General features: G+C 45.2%; 1 protein-coding gene across 3 annotated transcripts in view; it reads left to right on the top strand.

Annotated features, from left to right (window-relative positions):
* The window catches only part of LOC144937540 (gamma-aminobutyric acid receptor subunit beta-3-like), a 272017-nt gene that overhangs the window by 103469 nt on the left and 140902 nt on the right, over positions 1-27646 (top strand). For all 3 annotated transcript variants that reach the window (XM_078864797.1, XM_078864796.1, XM_078864798.1), the window contains exon 4: positions 25392-25612. In XM_078864797.1, coding sequence (XP_078720923.1) covers positions 25392-25612 — 221 coding nt within the window. The remainder of the gene's footprint in view (positions 1-25391; positions 25613-27646) is intronic.

Here is a 27646-nt window from a genome sequence, read left to right as displayed (position 1 = left end):
TCCAAATAATCTTCAGAGATTGCCTTGTATGTGTGTTGAACTTCTTTTTCATAGTACGCAGCCAAACGTTTTAATCCAAAGGAAGGACAACAAACTAAACACAAAAAACAGCTATGAAGAAAACATTATGTGTTCATTTCCGTTTGTATGTTGGTGTGATTTTTTGTGCAAAACCCGGATGATCTCAGCATTAGAAATGTGGGTAGCCTTGCTGAGCTGCCACTGGTCGTCACATCGTGCTGGGGATATGGCCACCAGAAGACGCTGCCAAAACTATTTCTGAAGTCACTTCAGTATACTGCTCGCATCCAATTCAAGAGGGCACGCACGTGCAGGTTTGCCGTGATAATCAAATGGAATTGTTTTTTTTGCGAAAATTGTATTTTTTTTTTATTAAATGAAAACTTTATAATCATTTAGATTTGTATCGCAGTCCACGATGATAACGCTCAAAGACCGTCGACGTGATGCACATGAGAATTCGGATGTGTGGCCGTGGGAGGGCTGCCTCTATTTAAACCCAGCACGTTGCCTCAGTGCTGACGCGCGCTTCAGCCCCTCAAGCCACGTAGCCAATCTTGAGCAATTTCCAATCTGATGCCTGATGAAGACCGTCCATACCGGCGCCACTGCAGTGCTCAGCCTTTGCGCAAAATAAGCGAGCAAATAAACATGAACCTCATTGCATTGATCTCTAGCCAGTTCAGAATGTGAATATTTATTTTGTGCTGTAGGAATCCATTGAGCTATGAAGCTCGTTTTCACCGATGTCTAGTAGGCAATAAGCTTCGTCTAATTTTAACCTCGTCATCTTTCCCGGACCGCCGGTCGGGAGCCGGTCAGTTTGCCGAGGGGGTGAACGCCGTAGTGGCAGCTCCGCCTCTGTGGCACCGGCCCGGGAGATCAATCCGTGTAAAATTTCAACTTTTCGCTCTCCTTGATTAGTCCTTCACGTGCTGCTCCTTCTGGTTGGTTTACCATTCTCTTAACAGCTACGCCCATCAATTCCCATATCTTCCAGTGACTTGCCGACAAAGTCAATTGGTTTATCATAATAGCGAATGTTTATTCCCGAATGCACAAATGTGTTTGTCTCCTGGAGTTAAACTCACACTCACCACACACGGAAGAGAGGTATATCGTGTGTGTATCGTTCCATATGGGCTTTTATGGTGCTTTCAATTTCGACAGAGCAGTCATTGTGGATAACCGAGTTTTTGATCCGTGTGTGTCTCTATTCAAATTGCCTATTTGATGAAACACATTATTTATCATATTATTTGGTTGTTTCGGTGAAGTCACGTAGATAGAAAAAATAAAAATAAAGTGAATACAAATATCACGACGTTTCGATCGCAACACAAGCGGGAAAAGGGGTTATTATGACGACCGCTTGTGTTGCGATCGAAACGTCGTGATATTTGTATTCACTTTATTATTATTATTTCTTCTTTTCTATATACATGCTTTTACCGAAAGAACTAAAGAGCATTAATTCCTGCAGTCACGGAAGTTTAAAGTCAAAATTCTTTATCATGTTACATCGAAAAAAAAAACGTTCTCGAGCTGCGCCTCGGTTTGCCCTGTCTTTATTTCCTCAGTAGATCACTGAAAGAGAAATGGGCGTCTCGGCGGGGGTTGTCGTCCGCTCGTGAACGATGGTTGATTGACAGGAGTCCCAGTGCACGGCTCTCGCCTTGTTAGGTGGGTGATGCGAGGGTGTGGGCGTATTCAGCAGGTGCTGGAGACGACTAGCGGTGGTGTGGGATCTTCTAATGGGAAGATGGAGGGGAGAGGGGGAGATATCTAAAATATATCCGCGGTGTTTATGTTGAATAGTGGCAGAGATTGGGGGTGGAGAAGGGAGGGCTCTATTGTGTTTATTACTGAGCCAGATTGCTGCGCTGGCTACATAACCAAACGCTATAGAGCTGTGGATTTCCAGCTGAGTATTTAGGTCGGACTCATTTCCCGTTTACAGCCCCCGAGCCAGGTGTGAACATTCCTCATTCCTATCACAGGGGCGAGTCTACCTTGAGACAATCAACGTAGACATCTTAACAAAGTTGCATTAATGTTACCATCGCCAGAGGGACAATGGACTGAATCATGATCCTGTGTATGACGCCAAAGAAATTCAAAATATGAACGTGCAACGAGGAACCTGAACTTGCAACCTCCTCTCACTCCACCGCTATGCCACGCGGCCGGGGCTGGCTGGCTCCAGAAGGCGAACGCTTTTCTTTGTTCGCATGAGAACGACCTGCTGTTGCCACCGTGGCAGCGAGACTCACGCAGAATGCGAACAACTGGAGAGGTCTACGGCTCTGCTGGATGGCCCCCTTCATGGCCAAATATCGAGCCTGTTAGATGCGAGGGCTCCCTTTGAAATAACGTTGTCACAATGTCCGCTTGTACGAATGTCTAAGCGTTCGTGTGTGTACACTTAGCCTGATTGTGCATCTGTTCTCGTGAGTGATGGGCAAAGATCACGTGGCTGGCCTCGTGCTTCAAGAGGCATTGTTGCGCGCTGATTGGTTCCCCGTACGCCGCCACACAAATAGCGCCATTGTGCGAGACTCAAAGCGGCCGAAAAGTATTATGTTTCTTCCACATTTCAATCCTTTAATTTGAATAGAAAAAAATTGAACGCTGGATAGAAATTAGCATTATCATGGGATAGTGCACGTAAAAAAAAAAACTTTAGCCACGAAATCATAGAACTTAGCATCAAGACCCACGACTGGACTCTCCATCATTGTCACTCATTCACGATGGGCACATGACATTATCGCGAGTACCTTATTGTATTTATTTTTGTTGGCATGCTATACAATAGTGCACTTCGTTCCATTCTTTATTTTTTATTTTCTCTGTTCCGAGGGCTGAATTTGGCTTCCAGATGCCTTGCTCGGCCCGCCGAGTGATTTTGTTGGACCGTCCCTTACTGCCGTGCCTGAGTGACCTAATTGACCCATTCGTTGATGCACACCATGCCCGAGTGACCTAATTGACCCATTCGTTGATGCACACCGTGCCCGAGAGACCTAATTGGCCCATTCGTTGATGCACACCGTGCCCGAGTGACCTAATTGGCCCATTCGTTGATGCGCACCATGCCCGAGTGACCTAATTGGCCCATTCGTTGATGCACACCGTGCCCGAGTGACCTAATTGGCCCATTCGTTGATGCACACCGTGCCCGAGTGACCTAATTGGCCCATTCGTTGATGCACACCGTGCCCGAGTGACCTAATTGGCCCATTCGTTGATGCACACCGTGCCCGAGTGACCTAATTGGCCCATTCGTTGATGCACACCGTGCCCGAGTGACCTAATTGGCCCATTCGTTGATGCACACCGTGCCCGAGTGACCTAATTGGCCCATTCGTTGATGCACACCGTGCCCGAGTGACCTAATTGGCCCATTCGTTGATGCACACCGTGCCTGAATGACCTAATTGGCCCATTCGTTGATGCACACCGTGCCCGAGTGACCTCATTGACCCATTCGCTGATGCACACCGTGCCCGAGTGACCTCATTGACCCATTCGTTGATGCACACCGTGCCTGAGTGACCTAATTGGCCCATTCGTTGATGCATACCGTGCCTGAGTGACCTAATTGGCCCATTCGTTGATGCACACCGTGCCCGAGTGACCTAATTGACCCATTCGTTGATGCACACCGTGCCCGAGTGACCTAATTGGCCCATTCGTTGATGCACACCGTGCCCGAGTGACCTAATTGGCCCATTCGTTGATGCACACCGTGCCCGAGTGACCTAATTGGCCCATTCGTTGATGCACACCGTGCCTGAGTGACCTAATTGACCCATTCGTTGATGCACACCGTGACTGAGTGACCTAATTGACCCATTCGTTGATGCACACCGTGCCCGAGTGACCTAATTGGCCCATTCGTTGATGCACACCGTGCCTGAGTGACCTAATTGGCCCATTCGTTGATGCACACCGTGCCTGAGTGACCTAATTGGCCCATTCGTTGATGCACACCGTGCCTGAGTGACCTAATTGGCCCATTCGTTGATGCACACCATGCCCGAGAGACCTAATTGGCCCATTCGTTGATGCACACCGTGCCTGAGTGACCTAATTTACCCATTCGTTGATGCACACCGTGCCTGAGTGACCTAATTGACCCATTCGTTGATGCACACCGTGCCCGAGTGACCTAATTGGCCCATTCGTTGATGCACACCGTGCCTGAGTGACCTATTTGGCCCATTCGTTGATGCACACCATGCCTGAGTGACCTAATTGGCCCATTCTTTGATGCACACCATGCTTGAGTGACCTAATTGACCCATCCATTGCTGCACACCGTGCCCAAGTGACCTAATTGGCCCGTTCGTTGATACACACCATGCCCGAGTGATCTAATTGGCCTATTCGTTGCTGCACACCGTGCCTGAGTGCCCTAATTGACCCTGTCGTTGCTGCACACCGTGCCCGAGTGACCTAATTGACCCGTTCATTGCTGCACACAATGCCCGAGTGACCTAAATTGGTCTATTCATTGCTGCAACCATGCCCGAGGGATCTTATTTGACCGTTCGTTGCTGTACATCCACGCCAAAGTGATCCTATTGGCCTCTTCATTGCTAAGCTGCGCTCGAGGGAGCCAGTGTGTGTAGGTGGCCACAGGCCACCTGCACACACTGGGCCGGTGGCTCTCGAGGGCCGGTGCCATGGAAGGGGAGCTGTTGACATGGGTTCACACCAGTGGCGGCTCCTGCAAAATCTCTCAGGGGGGGCAAATGTCTGGATGATTGATAAGGATAAGGTCCACCCATGCAATGGATAACTTAACAGCTTAAGCATGTAAAGGCAACTTCACTTCTTTAATATTAATGAAAAATAAAGTGACTCTTACAATACATCTTGTTTGTTTCTATACTCACTATTAAAACAAACCACTCAGGTTTATTTTATTAAAGATTCCACTAGGTGGCGACAAATTATATTGTTGGATGAAACGTGCTTACGTATGATGACGTAAGCACGTATGATGACGTAGGCACGTTAGGGCGAGCCCTCCCGGAACCTATAGAGAATGCATTGCAGCGCCCCCGTTCGAAAAAAAACATCTTTGAATCTAAGTCTATGGGACCACTCGGGGCGATTCTCAGCTGGAGGGAAATCGCCCAAAAAGAGGCGGTACTCCACAGAACGTAGCATGACGCTGATTGGACTATATCCAGCGGCACAGTGACGGCTAGCGTGACTCTGTGGTTGAATGACATTGGTGGTGCGTCGCCCAATCGCCCTAATGAAGAAACCGCCCCTGGTTCACACCCTTCTCTCGGCACACTGACCGGCGCCTGACTGGTTGTCCGGAAAGATGACGAGGTTAAAATTAGACAAGGCATATTGACGACTGGGCATCAGTGACAACGAGCTTCATGGCTTATTGGATTACTCCAGGATAAATACATATTCTGAATCTGAACTGGCTGGAGATCAGTGCAATAAAGTTGATACTTCAGTCTCTCCCAATCTTTATTCACTCACTTATTCAGTGAAAAGGCTGAGCACAGGCACAAAGGCCTAAAATATCAAGGGACAGCAAGAAACATCACTATCAGAGTTGTAATAGATAAGGGTGGACACCTTTCTTGATTTGAGCAGGGTTATTGTAAGAGTATGGAGAAAAGGGGCAATAAGAGGAATTTTAAAGTGGAGCAGTACGTTGAATTAGGCAGAAATAGAAGTGATGTGACCTGCAGTGTGGTGGTTGAACACTGTGGAAGAAACGAAAGTCATTCTGGTAGACAGTCCTCAACCTGGAATCGGCGAGTAAAAAATCGTGGTAGTAGCAAGAGAAATGTGATAGCGAGGGGACTGACAGGCGAATGAGCGAGGTGGCTGGAGTGAATCAGTGAGTGCTGGAGTGAATCAGTGAGTGGGGGAGTGAATCAGTCAGTACCAGAGTGAATCAGTCAGTGCCGGAGTGAATTGGTGAGTGTGGGAGTGAATGAGTGAGTGCTGGAGTGCATCAGGAAGTGCGGGAGTGAATCAGTGAGCGCTGGAGTGAATTAGTCGGGAGTGAATCAGTGAGTGGGGGAGTGAATTGGTGAGTGTGTGAGTGAACCAGTGAGCGCTGGAGTGAATCAGTGAGTGCTCATCATCAATTGCCGTGACCGCCTCACAATAAATTCTATCCATCGCACAGCAAGGTGAGAACTGGGTGCCTCACCCAAGATATAATGACGACATTCCAGCGTTGGCCCAAACGTGTGGTCTCTATAACAGTATTCGATCTGCAGGCTAGTGATGTGCTGGCTTTGTCAGACAGTGTCACTGTATGCATATATGTTGAACTTCTTTCACACCGTACGTAGCCAACCATGCTAATCAGAGGTGCAGGGGAAGGATGACTCAAGCATTCACCCATTCACACCAATCCACCCACTCAAAAACCCACATGCCCAAGCACACACACATCGAAAACACTCGCCAAGTGTCAGAATAGCTAATGAGTGTCTCTTTATAATTCCGTTTGCCATCAAAGGATTGCTCTCAGCATTAAAAAAAATAACTAGTCGTGCTTTTCAACAAAATGTATCCAACTTTCTACCAAGAAAGGAAACAAAAACAGTCTCGTTGGGCAGACGCGTTTATTGTGTATAACGGCTGCAGTGGTAAATGTGTCAAGTCCAACTCTGTGAAATGAATTGCAATCACCAAATCTTCCAAGCGGCCATAATACCGCCTCGCCAAATAGCCAGGGTGAATTGCCAGGGTGCCCCGCAACTTGACTATCTCTGTCGACAAATCCTCAGCGATTCATCTCCTGGGCCGAAGCCAACTTGGCCAGCACCTCAGTCACGAACGTCACCACGGCGTCGTTTTCCGCGACGTGTCCCATGTCCATAATTTATTTCAATTTCAGTAAGAATTTTCAGACGCTTTGGTTTCATTTTAGATATTTTTTTCATTTATTTTGTTCCCATGACTACCGTGGGCATTGCACGACTAAGCCGTGTGTGTGGTAGCGTCTGCATGTTTTCAGAACAAAATGCGCCCAAAAAATTAGTGACGCTGTCGTGGTGCACTTTACATGAAATCCCAGTCAGAGGTTCATGAAAAAGTACCGCATTACGTGAAGAGAATCAAACGGTGTTCATCGAACATGGGATGACTCCCATGATGGCGGTGCAGTCAGATCGACATTGATAATGGCGTTAGGTAGCGCAGCCACTCGACAAACTCAATCGCGGAAATAGTTGCCTCCAATTTTGACTTGCAGGCTACACTTGCAGAGAAGTTGAGGTCTTGGGAGCTGAGAGGCTGAGCATTGAAATGTCTTGGCCGGGAGCAGCCTTTACGGTATTTTTCCAGCACAATGAAGACATTATGCAGTAATATTCTCCAGCGACCTCCAAACGGAGGACAATCATCTTATCCTGCTAGCCTCACACTGCTGACTTTGAAAGGGAGGATCCTAACAGGATGAAAGCAAATCAATAAGCCAATATATAGCAAGCATTGCACAGGTGCTTTATAATCTGTTTAGTTGATTCTGTGCATGCAGCCACGCTGCATGCACACTGATGAATATAATAAACGCTATGACAAAAAGGTCGTAAAAGTGCACACGGTGCAAAGGTGTATTGCAGTTGAATTACTGCCGAACGTGGGGGAAATGTTACATTTCGCAAAATATTGTTACATAATTTGCAGTGACAAATTTACAGCGACCATAACATCAGATTAGTAAACAATTGAAAGACATGAATACTAATTTCCCCCTCTTAAAATACAGTATCTGCATTGTATCAGAACCGTTGCCAGCTATTGTATATGGGATGGATATGTAAATAGGTATAAAATAAGCTACATACAAATGCAGCATTTTTTTTCGTAGTGCCAGTTGTTTTGCTGTGGGTGTATTAATATTATTTAATACCATCACTGTGCCAAATCTGCATCGGGTGAGAATTGGTTGAAAATCGGTGAATTTGGCTTCCAATTGAAAGACAGACCTGCCATTGTAGAACACTTGTTCTTGCGTGCACGTGTCTGTAACGCACCGGCAATGACGTCACGAGAGTTTGGGCTCAGGGGGAGGGGTCGATGACGTCACACGACGCTGGGGTGCTGTTGGGAGGAGTATCGATGTCAAGCCCGATTGGGTTGAGGTGGTGAGAGGGGTGATGACGTCAAGAGAAGTAGGATTGGTGAGGGGAAGGGGTGGGTTGTGACGTCGAGCCACATTGCTGAGGTGTAGGAGAGAGAGGCAGGAGTGGTGAGGGCAAGAGGCTGATGACATAATGTGGGATATTGGTGAAGCGGAGAGAGGGGATGATGACGTGAAGAGACGCTACGGAGATGACGAGAGAAGAAATTACGTCATGCAAGATTGGGATATGTATGTTGAATTTATTTCGCACCATACGTAGCCAACCATGCAAATTGGAGGTGCGGGTGGAGGACAACTATACACAAAAAGCAGTAACTTTTATGTTAATTAGTTTTCAATCTAGACTTTGAAGTGCATAGCTCCATTTGCTTCCTAATATTGGAATGAAGACCATTCCAGACGGCCGCAGAAGCAAATTTGAAAGCACACGATGAGGTAACCATCTATGTTCAATGGCAAGCCAAAAGCCACTGCAAGGATGACCGGAGTTTTTGTGATGGTTTATGCTCCTTCAGGAGGTTAGTAATATATTGTGGTTCATTTGCGGGAAGCACTTTGTGTGTATGATAACTACAACCTTATAATGTATTCGCTCAGCAACTGGAAGCCAATGCAGCTCTACGAGCACTGAACGGACATGATCGAATGTTGTAGTACTCGTCAAGACACGTGTCAAGTAATTTTGTACACGCTGCAGCTTGGTCATGTTTTTTGCCATATGTCTCATAGAGTACAGTAGTGAGTTGCTAAAATCGAGTCTTGTCGATACTATGCTACATGCCACCATTTTGGCTATGTCGTGACGCAATGTTGGTGAATGCGTCGTAGTGCACTGATATGAAAATCGCAGGACCTGACTATATTTTACACGTGGTGATCAAACAACATTTTGGTCGAGTATGGTGCTGACACTCTTTAGATGAGTAGAAAAGTGAACCGGGAATCTGCAACCACTGCACCTGATCCTCCCACAAAGTTGTTGCCTGAGCCTGAGTGCCAACCTCTGATTTATCTGGATTAAGCAGCATTTCGTTTCGTGCAAACCACACGCATTGCACCGCTCGTGTGCAATCTTCGAGGTTGCCAAGTCTCTCCATATATAACTTTCACTTCACTGCGGTGTACTATGGTGGATCATCAGCATATTGATGAAACTTGATGTCATGCAATGAGATGACATCGGCGATCGGAACGACGTACTGTATGTTGAAAATAGGAAGGGCCCCAGCACAAACCACTGTGGTACACCAACTGGGCACGGCATAGGCGATGACTGTTCGTCGCCTAGCTTGACAAACTCTGATTGACCATGTACAGTAGGTGCAACTCAATCCAGCCCAGTGCTGTACCCGATACACCGAACCTTGACTTTCCTCGCCCGATGAGTATCTCCTGCTCAATGGTGTTGAAGGCGGCTGAGAGATCGAGGCCAACCAATGCTGTAGCGCACCGATCATCCATGATCTTGTATAGGTCATCAGTGATCTTTAGTAGAGCTGTCTCATTGATGTAGAACTTCCAGTATACTGACTGCAACGGGTTGAATCTGCCAACATTTTTGACTAGCGGTGTTTTCCTGCGCCATTTTTAAACACGGTTGGTGCCAGGGTCTCGAGTTTTGCATTAGTTCCAGGTTAATCAAACTCAGATGGCAAACCGGGAAGAATGTCACAAGTAATGTGCACAGACCGGGTTGACTCATCGATAGGTGGTTGGAGTGCAGCAGAACCTTCACGACACGCCACAGAGCACGGGAGTCGCGAGCCGACTCAATGACGTGCAGAGCATGGAACGATCTGTGAGTCGTTTGGCAGATCTGCAGGCCGCTCTGAAAGAGAATTGGACATTCTCCAAACCGGTTTTATTCCAAAGAAGCTCCGGCCTCCTCTGAATCTGCTTTGCAGCGATCGCTTCCGGTGACCACCAGCTTCTGCGGCGTGCTTTCCCTGTTCTCTTTGTGTGTGTTCGGATGGGCACGAGTTCATCAAGAACAGCGGTGATGACATTTTCGAATTGAGCTGCGAATGAATTGTCCATCGATGCAGGATTTCGACACGTTGATGATGACCGGAAAGGAGAGGCCTAATGACGTCACGAGACACAGAGGGAGCGAATGGAGGCACCGTCACGAGACCTGGGGTGGTGAAGCGGGATCATCAGTTCATGAAATCATCAGTCCCCGTACATATTCGCCATCCTTTTGACCATTAAAGTTTGCCGGGTTCCTGCTAGTTAGTAGCAATACTGTGAACAACAAACCTGCCTGTCTCTATCACGGCGAGTCTCTCCGAGTCTGCCAACTCTTGTTGGGCAGGGCTCTGCAATGGGGCGTTTGTCCAATTTCTTCATTGGGTGTTTTTGTGTATGAAGACATCGGCTTATCTGGAGAGAAAAAAATCGTATTGCAGTATTTACCCAGATATATAGCACCGGACATAGCCAACCATGCTAATCGCACCTCCGATTAGTACGGTTGGCTATGTATGGTGCCAGAGAAGTTGATATATACATGGAACAAGCTATTGTTTCTCATCATCATACCTTTTGTAGTCGACTGAGATGCAGACTGGTTCATGGGGTGAAGCGGTGGCATTGTGGTCATCGCACTGCAGTACGAACCTGTCAATCTTGAGTATTCTCGGCCATGACGAGCGATATCATGAGTGATCCTGCGCCCACCTTCAAAGGCCAGCGTGGCGAAGTATGGTCAAACAAACCCCACGACTGGCATGACGCCGGGAGGCTTTCATCCCGCAGTGGAATGACTCAGGGCTGTGAATGATAAATTGTTAACAAAGTCTTGGGGTGCACGAACAATGCAGTGTACTGCGTGTGAATGGCACGAGGTTAACATACAGAGCGCTCCATGTGGAATGTCTGTCTAGCAGACCATTGTTTAATCTCACGTGAATTTTCCGTTACGGGCACGTAACATCACAGACAATATTACAAAAACTCACACGGAACTACAAAGAGGGTATAATAAACCTAAAATGCAACAACGCTAACCTTTGAGCGATGTTTTTTTTTACTTTCAAAGTGCTTTAGGTATCATGAATACTTTACTAATATATTCACCTACTTCGTATGTCCTCTGAAGTTCTTCCTGGTAGTGGGCTACCACGAAACGACCTTTATTAAAATTGACATCGTAGCGTAAGTTATACAAGGCGCGGTGCACTTGCTCCCCTGCAGGACAGGTTGTTCCTTGCCGACAGCTGTGAGGCAGAAGAAGAGACTCGTTTTACGTCAATAAGCATCGCCGTGTGTCAGAGCACATCAGGGTCCTTGGCGACTGAGGATGTGAGCTATTATCATCATGCTTAATTAGCCCCTGTGCGTGCGCGCAGAATTTATATTTTCAGAAAGCATCCTCAAAATAACTCGGGCCGTCTGCACCTCTGGCTACAATTTGCTGCGCTCTTGCCGTATTTTTTTTTTATTTTGCAGGGAGAAAGAGGTGAGGTCTTAACACAGCGTTCAGCCTGAAGGAAGAGCGGGATAGAAGGTTATGTGTGGGAGGTGGGGGGAAGAAGACACAAACAATAGGTTCCTTCAAAACAGCCGTACTCAGCGGACCTCGTTCAGAGAAATCGGCACATTGCTCAGGGCCCTGCGGACAAAAAGAGGGAAACATTTTAGCCATATTCCCTCCAGCGCGACTCCTGAAAGCAACCCAGATCTACTAAATTAATCACGTTCCAATCACAGTTGACAATGTCCACCCCCCTTCTTCACAGCACGTAGCTATACGAAGAAGGGCCTATTAAGTAACATTCCTCATATAAGGCCACGGTGCTATTGACGTACGTGAGCCGTTCTGTTATTCGTTCTTGTGCACCGCTGCCAATGCATTATCGGGTTGCTCCAAGCGTTAAAATGCATGATGCTTTGAAACGTATTGTTTGATATGCAATCAATGCATTCATTTTATTTAATGAACATTTATTGATTTTCTTTTTATAATAAGCAGGCAATTTGCCTTCACACATTTGTGCCCTCTCTAATTCAGATTTCTGGGACAGATTTTGTGAAGTACACGAAGTGCCCGCTTGTGTACGTTGATGGGGTGGAGCGCTTATGTGTCCCTATTGAATCTGCACCTTGCACCCGCTTCTGGTTTCCTCAATGGCCCATACCAAGGGCTCACTCTTTGTACGTAGAACCTATGCAGATTTACACATTTGTATATACAATACATGATACAAAAACGTATTTTTTTACGCATTCCATCAGCCACACTGCCTTTTTGGGAGCACTTAATTACAGCAGCATCGGGTCAATGCAAGCCTAACTCCTCTAAACTCTCTGTCTTAATACCATCTCTGTTTGTATGTGTATCCTCATCGGGTTATGGGGAAGAGGATCAGCTGGTGGGCCTGTAATAAACCAGCGATGTGGTCTGTTGTGCAGGAGGTGGCTTGCTATGAACCAGGGTCATTGAATATCATGGCTAAAATCCAACACATGTCCAGAGAGCTAACACATTGAACGGCCAGCAACAAAAAGCACGATCAATGTAACAGATGCAAGTTTCCCCCTCTTTCTTCCGCCTGAAGACGATTGCTTGCATTGCGATCGAAATGTCGTGATATTTTTATTTACATGACGTGACTTTACTAAAAGACCCAAATAAGACGCAAGTTTCTTGAATTGAGCTTGGAAACAGACGATGGGAGGGGATTCCAAAGTGGAGCAGTGCGAGGGAAGAAGCAGAAAGAGAAGTGTAAATAGATTTTTAACCCTTTTTTCTGTCAACAAAATAGGTGTTAAGATGTTAAAACACCAAACTGAAACCTTTTACAAGGAATCATGTCTGCATTAACCACAATGCTTGTGGTCAGAATACAAATAAAAACATACTCTGATAATATCTGCATTGTCCTTGAAACTGATTGGTCCACACCAGAGACGGCTTTCTTTAGAGCCTCGTCTCAAACGGTGTTAGACCAGAGGACGCTAAAAGGCGTACAGCCCAAAGACAATGCACTATCAGAGTAATGAGAGCTCGGGGTGAGCATCTACATCATGGGACCTCCTTTTGGCATGCTCTTGTCTAACACCGTTTGAGACGAGGCTCAAAAGAAAGCTGTCTCTTGTGTGGACCAATCAGTTTCAAGGACAATGCATACATTATCAGAGTATGTTTTTTTTGTTTGCATTCTGACCACAAGCATTGTGGTTAATGCAGTCATGATTTTTGTAAAAGTTTCAGTTTGGTGTTTTAACATCTTAACACCTGTTTTGCCAGAAAAAAGGGGAAAACCTATTATCATATTTTGGTACTGGCAAAGGAGGTCCCATGATGAAGAAAGATAAGTGTTTTGGACTTCAGTGTGGTGAGTGAGAGAGAGAGTCGGTGAGTGAGTGGGTGAGAGATTCCCCCACAGCCTGAGTGGGGGAATCAATGAGTGAAGCTCACGGAAACAGTAACCATGGTAGGAGCAATAGAAGAGTTATTGGGAGGTGACTGACCGTCGGCGAGGGAGTGACTTGAGTGAATCGATAATCTCTGAATTCTATCGAGCCAATAATCATCGATGTGGCGGCGCGGTAGTTAGCATACTGCGCTGAGAACCCTGAGATCTGAATTAGATTTTTTTTCTCCCTATTAACATCAGTGGCGAGTGATTTCTGAACCGTTCCTGAGCACCATTTCACCTACCCGTGCTGACTAGCGTGGAGAAATATGGTCAAACAAGCAGTGGAATTTCAAAGGGCTGTGGATTATTTTATATTTTTTACCCGAGCAAGCACAAAATGCACGTCTAGGTTGACTGCGAGTGGTGGAAGGCGCTCACAATGAACAAAATGGATTTCATCCAAGTGCATACAGTCAAAACGGAGCCCCACTACGTGTGATGCAACTGAGAAAATGTACGAAAATAGATTGTTCATGAAGACGGCCAGAGTAGTGCCGAGGCAAGAAAGTGGTCATTATTTTTCGAGCAGATATAGTTTATGAAACTATTGATGAAGCAAACTATTTTCAGGATGAAAAAGTGCACCCCATGACTTATAGCCACCGCAATGAAAGCCATAAAAGATGAAAACATCAGCCACCAGGTGAGTGCTGAGTGCGCATGATGCGAGCATCTTCAGAGCTGTGTACAGACACTACAATGGGTGCGAGGAGAGGATAGTATTGGATGATTAGAATTGTGAACGATTAATGCAGTTTAAATAGGCAATACGTGCTTTAAAATAAAATCTGAATAATCTTATGCAATTAAGTTATTAAAAACCTGCACTTCAAGATGTAAAAGCAAAGTGTGTTTCTCACTCTGTACGTGTGTTGAAATAGTTTTACGTAAGAAAATAAATAAGGGGCTTTGCTGTGTTCTCGTACCCATTGGCTATTAATTCAACAGTATTATAGTGCCACAAACCCAGTGTGATGTTGGGAATCTGCTTTGGCGTCTGCAATTAGTGTGTGTGTATCCTGCTGGCCTCAACCTTGAATCATTCGGCCTAGCTGATAACAATTACGAGACACCATCCCTGTTTTAATGCTTGAGGCAATTATTTCCTGCTGTTTTCTGGCCATCACTTCAATAAGAAGAAGACGTGTTTTTTAAGCAGTTTTTTTTTCTCCCATACACATCCATACACACGTGAAGCAGAAGGAGAACACATTGATGATTACGCTCGCCCACGAAATAATATCAAAACATGAGCACTTCAAATTAATTATTACAGAATTGACCTAAAGCATAAAGTCACCTCTGAAGTATATCAAACCACCTCGTCACATAATTTCCATGAATAAATTAATCCGCTTGCTGGTGTTGTAAGTGAAACCCCAAAATGTGAAAAAATTGCCGAACTCTATAGCAGATTAACTTTCGTGCAATGCACCTCGGTGTGCTCGCAAGCGTTCGAGAAAACGTTTGATCAATACAATTACGAATGTGTCAAAATGTTCATGCCTTTCGCAGCAAATATTTTACACGTAAACATCATTAATACAATTCTGTGGCCTGCAGAATGATCGTGCAAAGTGCTTTGAAATGTGAAACCGCATGGTCTGTGACATCGCAAACTATCTTGTGTGCAAGGCGTGCCCCTGTGGGTCAGTAACTTGACATTTGTTTGCATTTGCAGCTAATATCTTAAGATAAATATTAACCAAAATATTGGAGTTAATTGCCTGGCACTTATTGGCCATAAAGAGCTGTCACTCCGTAATACTAATTTCCAGCCCTGTCCAGACCTTTGCACGATTTCACATTTATCAAGCTTAAAGTCAAACGAGATTGCTATTCGACAACCGTTTAATGAATTGAAGAATGCTTTGTGGTTTCTCACTAATGACGTGCAGAATTGCATTTCACTATTAAGGCTGCCATAGTACTGAAAATCTACCAAGAACGTGATCAGACTAGCAATTGTGAGCAATGTAAAATAGGTCATTAACGAGAAAAAGAGAAGTGCGTTCCAACCTTGCATCTAATTCGGAAAGAAGATAAACTGCCAAGGGCAACTCAATCCCCAACTAACATAAATGCTAACTTGGAGAATGTAAATCTATAAAAAGAGACGAGGATCTCTCAATCAGCCCTAAAGGCTGCTGGAAGGGATACATGCTGATAGCAAGCACCTATTGAGCGATTCACAACACACAAGGAGGTGTTTGGGTTGGCACCACAACTGGTCACCTTTGCCTCCCTAGTGCTGGCGATTATACACAGTGCCAGGTGTTAATTCAGGGTTATTTGACTTGGCGAAGTTCCAAGGCCAGGTTTAGATACCGGTCGCCACTCATTGTACTTGACGAAGCTGGTTACTCAAACTTGCAGGATCTTAGTGCATTGAATTTACTGCATTGCCAATACTCCACCACATATATCACACATCAGCAGAGACACCGATAAAAAGACACACACTCTCACAGACATCCTCCATATTTAGCCTTATCTGCCGTCAGGGCAAGTGCTGTTGGTGAGCATACGATGAAGCCAGCATGACATAAAGGGAGTGGGTGGTGTGGCCAGTACTATGCCCTATTGCCATCTTCTCTCCGCGCTGATTTAAATAACTTGACAAAACTTCACACTTGCATTCGCGCGAGTCAATATAAAGGCAGCTCATGCCAGATTGAGTTAACAATGCCCTCTGGTGCTCCACGTGGCCAGGACTTAGCCCACGTTGCGGGGATCATAACACAATGTGAGAAAGAGATGCCAGACATATATCCAATACATGATATTAATCAATTCTGTAGAAATTTATGGGGAAATAATGCACGGTATTTGTTTTAAGAGCCTTTTTTCCTTTTGGCGTATTAGTGCTACGCTAGAGCACTGAATTCAGCGATGGTAGAAGGTCATATGTTCACATCCCAGTCGGTGATGAATTCAACCATTCATCATTCAGGGCTTGAGATAATGACATCTGTTGCAAGTAAAACAGTTGGTGTCATATGGTTAGACTGTAATCGGGTATTTTTGGGTTAGATCACGTAAATATAAATGTGTCGTTAAACCCACCGCCACCCAACACAGCCAATTGGTATTTAGTTACCAGTTCATAGCAATATGTTGAAAATGTTGTGGGTTTACTCTTCAACACACTGGTGTGCTGAACTCGTCACAAATTGGCATGTTTTGTTAATGTGACAAACATTACTAATTGGCTGTCCGGTGGTGGTGGGTTTAACGACATATTTATATTTATGCGATCTAACCCAAAAATATATATATTATGGATAATTTTGGTCGCGAAAGCCTATGTGCTGGATAGACTGGTTTTCACCTTGGAAATTAGGAATATCCACCACTGGCTCATGGATGGATTCAGAGATAGATACTCCCCAATACTCACTTTAAATATTATTTTTTATGAAGGTGCAGTGCTATATATATATGTTCAACAAATATACATAGTCCACGTAACAATAAACTACGTTTTTTTCTCTCTCTGCCATGGGATTGAAAACATGAGACAGTGCTAAGAAGATGGTAGAAATGAAACAAAATAATATTGATTCTTGAATTTAAAGCACTCGAAAGTATGACGGTCGATTATGCTGGGGGAAGAGTTGCGTCAGACACAGGGTCATTCTTAGTTGCACGTGTTGCAAGTATTATGTTTATCGTGGAGAATGTGGAATCGATAGTGGTTGCAGTGTAATGATTCAGCCTGGTGGTGTTGTTGTTGAAGTAATGTGGCGACAAGGGGGTTCGTCTATGGTGGTCACGTGGAGTTGTACGACGCTCACTCCTTGGAATGTGAGGTGGCCAGGAGGCATGCAGTGAGTGGGGCATCGTTTTGCACGGCTAATTGAGAGTTTTTCCCTTCGCACGTGGCGAGTTTTTCTCGAGCTGCTGCAATTTTCTGGCGCACTCTCTGATATGCGCTGCTCAATAATGTAACGCAATTCAAGGGTACTGCTCCAAAGATTGCACCACTTAGGTCCAGCTTTAACCCAGTCGGGACCGATTTGAGTTCAAAAGCGGTATTGATCAATGTGGCTCAAACACTACTGCGTTTAAATATAATATGGCTTCCGACCAGCTCGGAGGGATAATTCTTCAGAAAGCCATGTAAATAAAAACAACAACAACAACACGTATAAGTATGAACTATTGAGGCGAGTACAGGCGAGACGGTGTGTGCACAATGCTAGGGGTGTCGCAGGCGAAGTGCCACCGCCTGGCTGTCTCTGTGTGGGTGGCAGTGGCCCCTTGTGGGAGGTGCAGATGGCAGTATAGGAAAAAAAATGCGCACAACAGACTGTTGCTGTCAATTACTTCCTTGCGAAACGTACATTTTCCCGCTTTGCTTTGGTCTGCATAGCGGAACTGGCAGTGGCTCGACTCTCAAGTAGACATCCCGTCGACCGTAGACTCGACTGCAGTTCAGCATTGCACAAGACAACATTGAGAGAGAGAGGGGGGACGCATGCCGGAGGTTTACGTTTAGCTAAGTTAAATGTGCACGGTTAGACATTGGTGGAAACATCCTTCATTATAAAAAAAGTAATTTTTGCGTAATACTGATCTGTATAAAGGGGGTCAGAGAATCATTGCGCAGTGATCACATTTTGTGATGTTATTTGCTACTTGATCAGCTGGCTGGAGGTAACATACATTAAAAACGGAACTATTTTTATTTTACCAGATAAGGGCCACTAAGCTATAGAGCTCCTTTTCAGAAGGGACCTGGCTATGAAAAATTAAATCTTTGACGAAGTGGCTCATCACGTGGAAATTTATAGCAGCCAAATACTCGAAGCAAAGGTTTCTAAATGTGGAAGGGAAAAGCCGGAGGACCTTGAAAAAAAATCCACGACCACGGGGAGAACATGCAAACTCCAAATTCACAGGCGTCAGGGTCACGATCTAACCCACGACCACCTGCATACCAGGCGAGGGAGTTAATATTTCGCCACCGTTCCGCTCCCACGATAACCAGATGTGTTGGAAGGGGTGGAAGTACCCACACTTTACCCCACCAAACGCGGCAGCGACTGACTGTGGTGACCATTCACACGGCTGGGTGAACAGAGTTTAAGTTTAAGCTGAGGATGGGAGCATTTGAGATGCTTGCACTTTCGTTTCAACTGCCGCGCCAGAATTTGGAGTCCAACTGGCGGCTCTCTGCATTGTGAGTCTTTTGTGTTGCCCATTGTGATGCCGCTTGTGCTGCCCTTTTACACCAACGGCAGCTTTTACATCTTCAGCTGTGCGGTTTTACAGTATGAGGTGGATTCTGAGAGAGCTCAAACGTTGGCACAACTTGGAAAAGGTGCCCTGGTGGTGTTGGTGGGGAAGGTCGAATGTGTGAATGTGTAGATCCCATACCTAATTTGTAACGCCGGATGCTATTTAACTTGCTGCCACACAATCCACGCGTTCACTGCGAAAAAAAGATGCTGTCATTTTGTTGCAAATTAGTTTTCGTGAGGGAAGCAATTTCCTTTGGTGGAGGGAAACCGTTCGCGTGTGGGGACCGAAGGTGCGAAGAGCGGCAGTTTCACTGCAGTCCCTCATGCTGCACGTAAGAATAACGTGAGCATGGGCAGTTGTGCTGTGGTGAGACTGGACCCTGCCATACGAATGTAGAGTTTTCCCTCTCTCTGCCTTTAGAAATACCACGAGGGTATTTGCTGGCCTACGCTTGTTTCAGCAGGCAGGCACCGACTTTAACGTATTTTTAAATAAAAACTGCAAAACAGTGACTCTGGGCACCGAGGTGGCAAGATGTTAACTACCTCGCATGGTATACAGGAGGTCGTGGGTTCGAGACTGACCCTAACGGCTTGTATTTGGAGTTTGCACTTTTTCCTTGTGGCCATGAGGAGTTTTTCTCCGGATCCTCCAGTTTTTTTCCCCCTTCACATTTAGAATCAACATTCATGTAGAGTATGTGGCTGTTATTAATGTCCACATGATAAGCAACTTCGTTGAGCTATTATTGGTGGCCAGATCGATTCTGAAAAATTGCTATATTGGTCAATGGGCCTTACCTGGTTTAAATAAACATTGTTTATAGAGTATTTTACAAAAAAAATAGCATCATTAGCCCACATCCTTTCTCAGTGAAAATTTTGTAAAACAATAAAAATTAGGGGTTAAAAGTGGGAGAGGTGTGGGTGCATGTAAGATGAGTCTCATGACACTACCCGTTCTCACGGGCTCATTAAAATAATGCTACTCTGCATCAAAAGGGAGTAATCATCACAAACCGTATCCAGGAATGGTGTAGCCAAAATGGATCCTAGCACGGAGGGACGTGAACTCACGTGGGCTCGCGAAAATGTACACCGTTTACACACACGCTCACAAACGAGAGAGAGCGCTCATGAAACGGGCAATACAGCCAATACAAAGGAAAAACCAGCATTGGCTACGATACACACGGTACGAGCAAGACGGACGATGCACGGTAGACATTAAAAAGAAGAGAGAGAAAAAAAGTAATCAAATCGTGATAATTCATCAAATCTCCGGGGAATGAATCGTTACATGCCTATTATTTAGCACAGTAATCAATGCAACACACACAGACCTCGTAAAATTATTTGTCAAGATTGAATAAAACAACACCCGAGTCGTTTTTTTATACTCCGAGCTGCATGGTAATCACGTAAAATATTGTAGGGTACATTGAAGCATTGTATTGGAATTCAGAAGCGCGAAGAAAAAAAATCCATCGCATTGTTGATGGGAACACATTTGCTATCTCAAGTGTATTTAAGAACTTTTTTTATTTCCTCAAACAAATTGCCCCAGGACGTTACGTTAAAGGGTGCAGTGACACGCGCCTTCAGTCATTACAACAATTGCACATCTAGTGTTTTTATACTGGAATGAGAGATGCGTACTTACACCTGCATATTTGAGCTGAAAACGTTGCACAGGAGATAAAAATAGCTTTAAGGGAGAGGGCGACAGAGAATGCAGTCTCTAGCAAGACAGCGCGGTGCTCATGTAAGCACTGCGCTGCATTCATTTACATTTTCCAAAGAGTGGTAGTTATTCTTTTCGCGCGCCGGGTAGAGAGATATTCGTTTGGTCGGGCATTGAAATGATAGGCTGAGCAGACTGGTTGTAAAATGGCAACGTTGAACATCACGGTGAATACCAGAAGGGAGGGAGGGAGGCCGTGTTACGGTAGATGGTTTAAGGGAGGCATGATTTACCAGGGTGGGAACAGATGACAGACCATTACTGCTTGGATTTTGAGCTGCTCCCTCACATGCAGAGACACTTTTCCCAAGCCATTTGTCGTGGTTAATTCGAGCATGCGCACCACTGCGGATAAGTTATGGATAGACCATAGCGGGGACAATGAACATTGTACAATGTGGCCTCCTTTTGATGGCGAAATTTTAGAAGTGCCACGTAGGATCGGTTATTTATTTAAAAAAAATCTACTCTCTTTTACACGGACTAGCTTGTGTGTCAGGATGTACTATGTTCAACTTCTTTCGCACCGTACGTAGCCAACCGTGCTAATAGGAGGTGCTTTAAATTTTCTGCTTGACTCGGTCAATGCTAGGAGGTCTTATCCCACTCTGGCTTTACCATACTCAGGGCAGAGTAGTTTCCTGATAAAATGAGCATTGAGGTGTGCTCCTCCCCGGCTTGCAGCCCTGATCCAGTGGCAGCAATTCCACATTCCTATGGCGGTGGTGAGTCGTTCCATAGGACAACCACTGTCGACTATCCCACGAAGTTTTAGCTTATTTTATTGACCCTCGAGGGATGATGGGCCGAGTCAACCCTCAACGAAGATTTGAATGGAACGCGCTGGCGTTGTGATTGCAAGCAGCTCGCTCGAACGCTGGCGCGCCACCTGGCCGGCAAGTAGCTGCTATCGAGTGGGGGGCAAGAAGCGATTGCCTAATGAATAAATTAACCTCTCCAATAGGAATGTGGAAAATCCACCAGCCGCTCGGAGCTTCCCATAGAGACCTGCCCTTGCCCGATGCACCGAAGGTGGTTCCGTGGCGGCGGGTCGTTTGCAGATGCTCCTTCCTCCTCCTCCGTGGGGGTCGCGTGGCACCTCGATCACAATCAGCCCCCCCTCCCCCACCGCCTCCTCCACCACCACGAGAGTCATTGCGACGAGGTCGACACTCACGGGCCAAACGGGGAAGGATGCGATTTTAATAATGCAGCCGTCTTGACAATTCCTTATTCCAAAATTCCGCAAGGGAATTGTAGTTGGAAATCGGCACGTTTATGAACGCGACTCGGCGGTACGGGCGTGTCGGGTGAGACGCAATAAAAAAGGGTAGAAGATGAAATCCAAACAATAATGATGACTAACTGTACTTTCATCGTGCACGGCTATTCCGAGTGTCAATAAGAAAGGGGCACACACATGATTTGGAATTGGATCACTATTCTTTCGGAAAAAATCCTACCAATTGGAATAAACGTAGCAATCGTTCCTCCAAACTGCAAATAACTTGGCAATAGCCTCCTAAAAGAGAGGCGTAAGACTCCGTGAGGCTTTGTTAGGTAAACATAAAAATAAGAATATGAATAAAACACCCTTGTATCTTACTCTCTGCATCATATGATAATTATTATGAGAAGTTAATTTTTTTAAGAGCACGCTTTGCACCAAACGCCTAACACTCAAGACCTTTGAAAGGGCACCCCCCCCCCCCCCCTATTTGGCAGCTGTCCCTGTATAGCACAAGTTGACTCGGCACATAGCCTCCCATCAGACATGAGTCTGCGTAGAGAGTGAAACTGCTTTTATCCCTGACGATGCATGGGGAGGGGGGCGGGCGCTACAGCGTTGGTGATAGGATGACTGCTGCACGATAAACGATCACAAATGGTAATTTGTGAGAAGTGCAACTGAAGTGTTTTCATAGCAGGAAACAATGTCGTTCGCAAAAACTCTGCACACTCCAGCCTGAAAAACGCCGTCTTCCCTGATTGCTTCAAAGTAGGGTAGCTCTCATTACTCTGATAGTGCATTGAGGCTAGGCTCGAAAGAAAGCTGTCTCTGATGTGGACCAATCAGTTTCAAAGACAATGCATATATTATCAGAGTATGTTTTTTGTTTGCATTCTGACCACAAGTATTGTGGTTAATGCAGACATGATTCCTTGTAAAAGGATTCAGTTTGGTGTTTTAACATCTTAACACCTGTTTTGTTACCAGAAAAAAGGGGAAAACCTATTCTCATATCAGGGTAACTGCCCTGAATGTTTTCTTCTTAAGTTTTGTGCGTTTCTAAAGAGTAAATATACTGTTAATATGATTAAAGTCAATCCTCAAATGAGAGTTGGACAGTACTGATCTCTGTTGACAATGCAAGATATTATTTTGCGTAGTTGTGAACATATGTAACAAAAATAAATTAGCCGACAATATACCTTCTTTCCATACCTACTTTTCCATTAAAAAATAAAAACATATTTTTACACATCCCCATCAGCAGTAATTGTTCTCGCCATGGTGGCGAAATGTTAACTAATTCACCTGGTATACATGAGTTCGTGGATTCAAACCAGACCCTGACGCCTGTGGATGTTTCTCCGGGTCCTCTGGTTTTTTCCTCTACATATAACATCAACATGTGTTTAAGGTATGTGGCTACTGCAATTTTCCATATGATAAGCCACTTCATTGAGCTATGCATTTGTGGTCAGGTGGCTTCTGAAAAAGAGCTACATAGCTCAGTGGGCCTTACCTGGTAAAATATGAATAGTTTTTTTTTTTACTCTGGACCAGTTTCGACATTCACTGCCTCGTCAGCATATGCTTTCTGGAACCAATGCTGGTGATGATTATTTCATATTGGCTAATGGAGATTTCCTTCATAGGAAAAAAAACCCACTGTGAATAATATTGGTCAACTATTTTTAGTTGAGTCAAATTTAATATAGGTGGTTCAAGTCATTATGCAGCTGATGTTGCTTTGGAAGTGTTATATCTGAAAACTGTGTGTACAATACTCGACTCTCACGTTTGCCACCCTGATAAATGCACTCACAGGTCAGTAGGCCCGACATGAGCTTTATCAAACGAGCCACAGTAGTCACTAATTTCCGATCACTCGAACAACAATCACGCGTATAAACAACATCTAATCTCACGGTGAGTTTCTTCTGCTTGGGACTTGAGAATGCTAACGACAGCCCTTTGATAGTATTAGTTTGAATCCGACTAAGACAGAGATTTTGTTGTTGTAGTAGAGCACACATACATATTCATTTGGGCCTAATTTGCAGCAATGGTTTCTCTTAATGTCGCAATGTCATCTGCACGGTGTTTACATTTGTATTCAAAGCACGTCTCAGAGAAAAACTATCTCCGTGGCATTTTTATTGATGGGGCCGGTTCATAAAATTGTCATAATGCTCACTCGTGTAGGCAAGCGTGATGATGTAAACCGGCTTATGCCGACATTTAGCGTCCTCATAAGCGTCCTTGCGGTAGTTACCGAAGCCCTGTGCATAACGTTGGACATCGCTGACAGCATTAGACCCGTACATCATTCGAAGGTGCAGGCGTGTATTTTATAGCAGCTGCCTATTTTTAGACTCCATAAAAAAAACCTCCGCTTATCAGGTGCCGCACGGTGCTGTTTGTTGGCAGTTGACATGAATTGGTTCCAATCAAATGTGCACCAGCCATGCAGCTCCCGATTTATAAGCTCGGGCAATATTGGTTTGAAAAGTTGCTTACTTGTGTCAGGGGCTTGGTGAGAATGGCAAATGAATTCGACATTGTAGAAGAAATATGCGTGATTAGAGGCCAGATTAAAATTGCCATTTAAAGCAAAGTGAGAAATGTAGCCCGGGTTTGCGTGTGCACACCGATATACCCTGCAGTTTAGTTTAACGACAGCGTTTCTCTTAAGTTGCTACAACATTATACAATGTTGCGGTTATTTTAGTGAGAAATACGATTCTACTTTAAAAATTAGGTGAGAATTCGCCAATCAAATTACTTCATTTGATTGGATAAGTAGTCATTGAGATACTTTTTTTTCAAGGAGACTTGAAAAATATAATTTATAAAAAAATAATAATCACGCTTTAAATCCCTTTGGCAATCCATTGCCAGATTAAGGACTTCCTACTCTGTGTCAGTGGCCACTGGTCAGTATGGGGTTTTGACTGGGGTGGTGGAGTCGGAAGGAATGGCTGCCAAAGACCACGAGATATCGATTTGGTTTCTAGTTTTTAAATAGTTTACAGCTTACTCGCCACTGATGTTAACCGTGGCAGAGAGTGAAACTAGTGTCCATGTGCAACAGTACGCTAACCACTACACCTCACCAATATTTCAATCATAAAAAAGTATTTCAGTAATTTGTTATGATTTTGGTTCAAAGTGATATTTTACAATAAGGACGCATGAACTATCAAATCAGAAGAGTGAAAATCTCTCCCCACTCAATGAACATTGGCATTCCTGATCCAGTGGTGGTAATTCCACACGAGCTATAGAGCAACTAATCTTCTGACCAGGGCACAACATCTTATAACCAGAACACAAAGGCTTATTGTTGACAACGCTGTCATAGGGAATTTCATGTTCACTGTACAGCAGAGTGCACTTCAGTGGTGCGGCAGTTTAATACATTTCCAGCATGGGTGTGGGAATCAAACTGCTGGCTTGACACGAACGTGGGCTGCAGAACGGATGGGGACTGCTACCTTTCCATATCGATCACCGTACACAGGCTGTGTCTACAGAGATGCACTTGACATGAAGTGCTTCCTCTCCCGTTTGTCCCCCGCAGGACTACACGCTCACTATGTACTTCCAGCAGTGCTGGACGGACAAGCGGCTCTCCTACACGGTCATCCCTCTGAATCTGACTCTGGACAACCGCGTGGCCGACCAGCTGTGGGTGCCCGACACCTACTTCCTGAACGACAAGAAGTCGTTTGTGCACGGCGTGACGGTGAAGAACCGCATGATTCGCCTTCACCCGGATGGAACGGTGCTCTACGGCCTGAGGTGCGTTCGCATCTCCACCCGCCGGCGCCACGCGCTCGCTCGGCATGTGTGGAGTGCGCAGAATCACACTTACATTTTTATTACTTATTACTATGTAACGCCCACTGAGCTGTACAGCTCTTTTTTCAGAAGCGACCTACCCACAGATGATAGCTCAACAATAAGTGGCTTATCGCGTGGACATTTATAGCAGCCAAATGCACTGAATGCGTGATGTTGATTCTAAATGTGGAGGGAAAGGAGAAAAACAGTGAACCCGGAAAAATCCACGTGACCAACGGGGAAGGAGACACCACAAAATGTACAGCAGACTTCCTGCATACCAGGCGAGGTAGTTAACATCTCGCCACCGTACCACCACTCGCCACTGTCATTGTAGCCAGGGTAATTTTTAGTAAAAAAATAATAATCACGGCCGAGGTTAAGGGGAGAAAATGTTTTTTGTTTATTGGAATGAGGAATTGCAGAAAGCGCCGAATCGAAAGTGCGATGTGTTTCAGACCCATCCGAGGTTTTTGTCGACTTTGTTCAAGCATGCGATTTCCATGACCACACTGTCCTCGGAGCCAAAGCTGAAGCTGTATTCATAGCATAATCTCATATTTTGTACATCCAAAGAAACTTCATTCGATTACGCAATTATTTTTTCATGCACGGTTTCTAAAAAGTCATATGTTAAGTCGATTTAATGTGGAAAAATATCAGCACTCTACTCTAATTAAAATGCTTTGTCACACGAGATATGTACACTTTGGTTGCTGCTGTATCGCATTCATGCAAACTGCTCATGCAATTGAAATCGTCGACTATTTGTGTTGGAATTATTTTCCAATGAATAAAAAAATCGCAAATCAACTAATTGGTATACACTAAAGAATATATACAAAATAATCTGATTACAAACAGGTAATTGAGTAACAGCACGAGATTACTTGTGTCTGCCTTTCTTTATATGATTATGATAATGCGATCCTTTTTATACGTGTATCACGTTGCTCTCCAATGCTGCAGATCATTTTCAAAATCAAACATTCACAAGACACAAGAGACTGTAGTATTCCAAAATCAACCAAGCAAGGAATTGGCAACTGGTCTTGTCTCATCAAATTACAGATTACAGCCTCCTTCTATAACAGCACCTCCAAAGTAGAGGGAGTTGACTTTACTAAAGCAAAACATATAAGCCCACGATGACAGTATAGGGATGTTCAAACACTGCCGATAAGTTACTTGACTCCAAACATATGTGTGGTTGTCATGCGGGATGTTGAAAGCCGCATGACCTTACAAGGCTGTTTGCTGACACAGCAATCCCTGAAAAGCCTTAGTTTTTGTTAATATTGGTGCCTTCTGTGCATAGACATGTAGTGGTGGTATTGACGTGCGCCGACTGTGACAGTGATAGATCACGGGGCGGCGCGGGGTGCGGGGTTGGGCACGCGTTGTGGGCGTGGTGTGGACGCGCGCGCCGGGAGTGACAGATGACGGTGCGGCGCGGCGTGGCGCCCGGCGATTGGTCGAGTGAGTGGGTGCTCGCAGCGACGTCGGCAGGTGGGGTATAAAGGGGGACGCGCGAGAGCACTCGGGGGAGAGTTACCCAGTTGAAGACCCGAAGACGGAGCTGAAGACCTAGTGAAGCCGAGTAGCTCAGTGGCGTTAGTCGCCGAGTAGCTAAGTGGATGTTGGTCATCCGAGTAGCTCAGTGGCGTTAGTCGCCGAGTAGCTAAGTGGATGTTGGTCATCCGAGTAGCTCAGTAGGTGTTAGTCACCTGTAACCAAGTTTGATAAAATAAAGAGTGTGTTACCCGTGAAGTCGTCTCCCGCCGAGTTACTACACTACAACTGGCGTCAGAAGTAAACCTGTCTTCAAGAAGTATGGACACAAGGAAGACTACCCGTACCCACGAGCGAGGTCGGGATGACGACGGCGTACCGGGGACACCGACCTCGGTAGTAGAGGACGAGGAGTTGCCGCCGATGCAGCACTTCGCGGTGATGGCCGACGCTCCGCTTGCCTCCGACACCAGCCTCCAG

This window comes from Lampetra fluviatilis, chromosome 19 (assembly GCF_964198595.1).
Source record: "Lampetra fluviatilis chromosome 19, kcLamFluv1.1, whole genome shotgun sequence".
In the NCBI taxonomy this organism is placed as follows: Eukaryota; Metazoa; Chordata; class Hyperoartia; order Petromyzontiformes; family Petromyzontidae; genus Lampetra; species Lampetra fluviatilis.
Note: the sequence above shows the minus strand (reverse complement) of the source record. Positions and strands in the feature narration are given on the sequence as shown.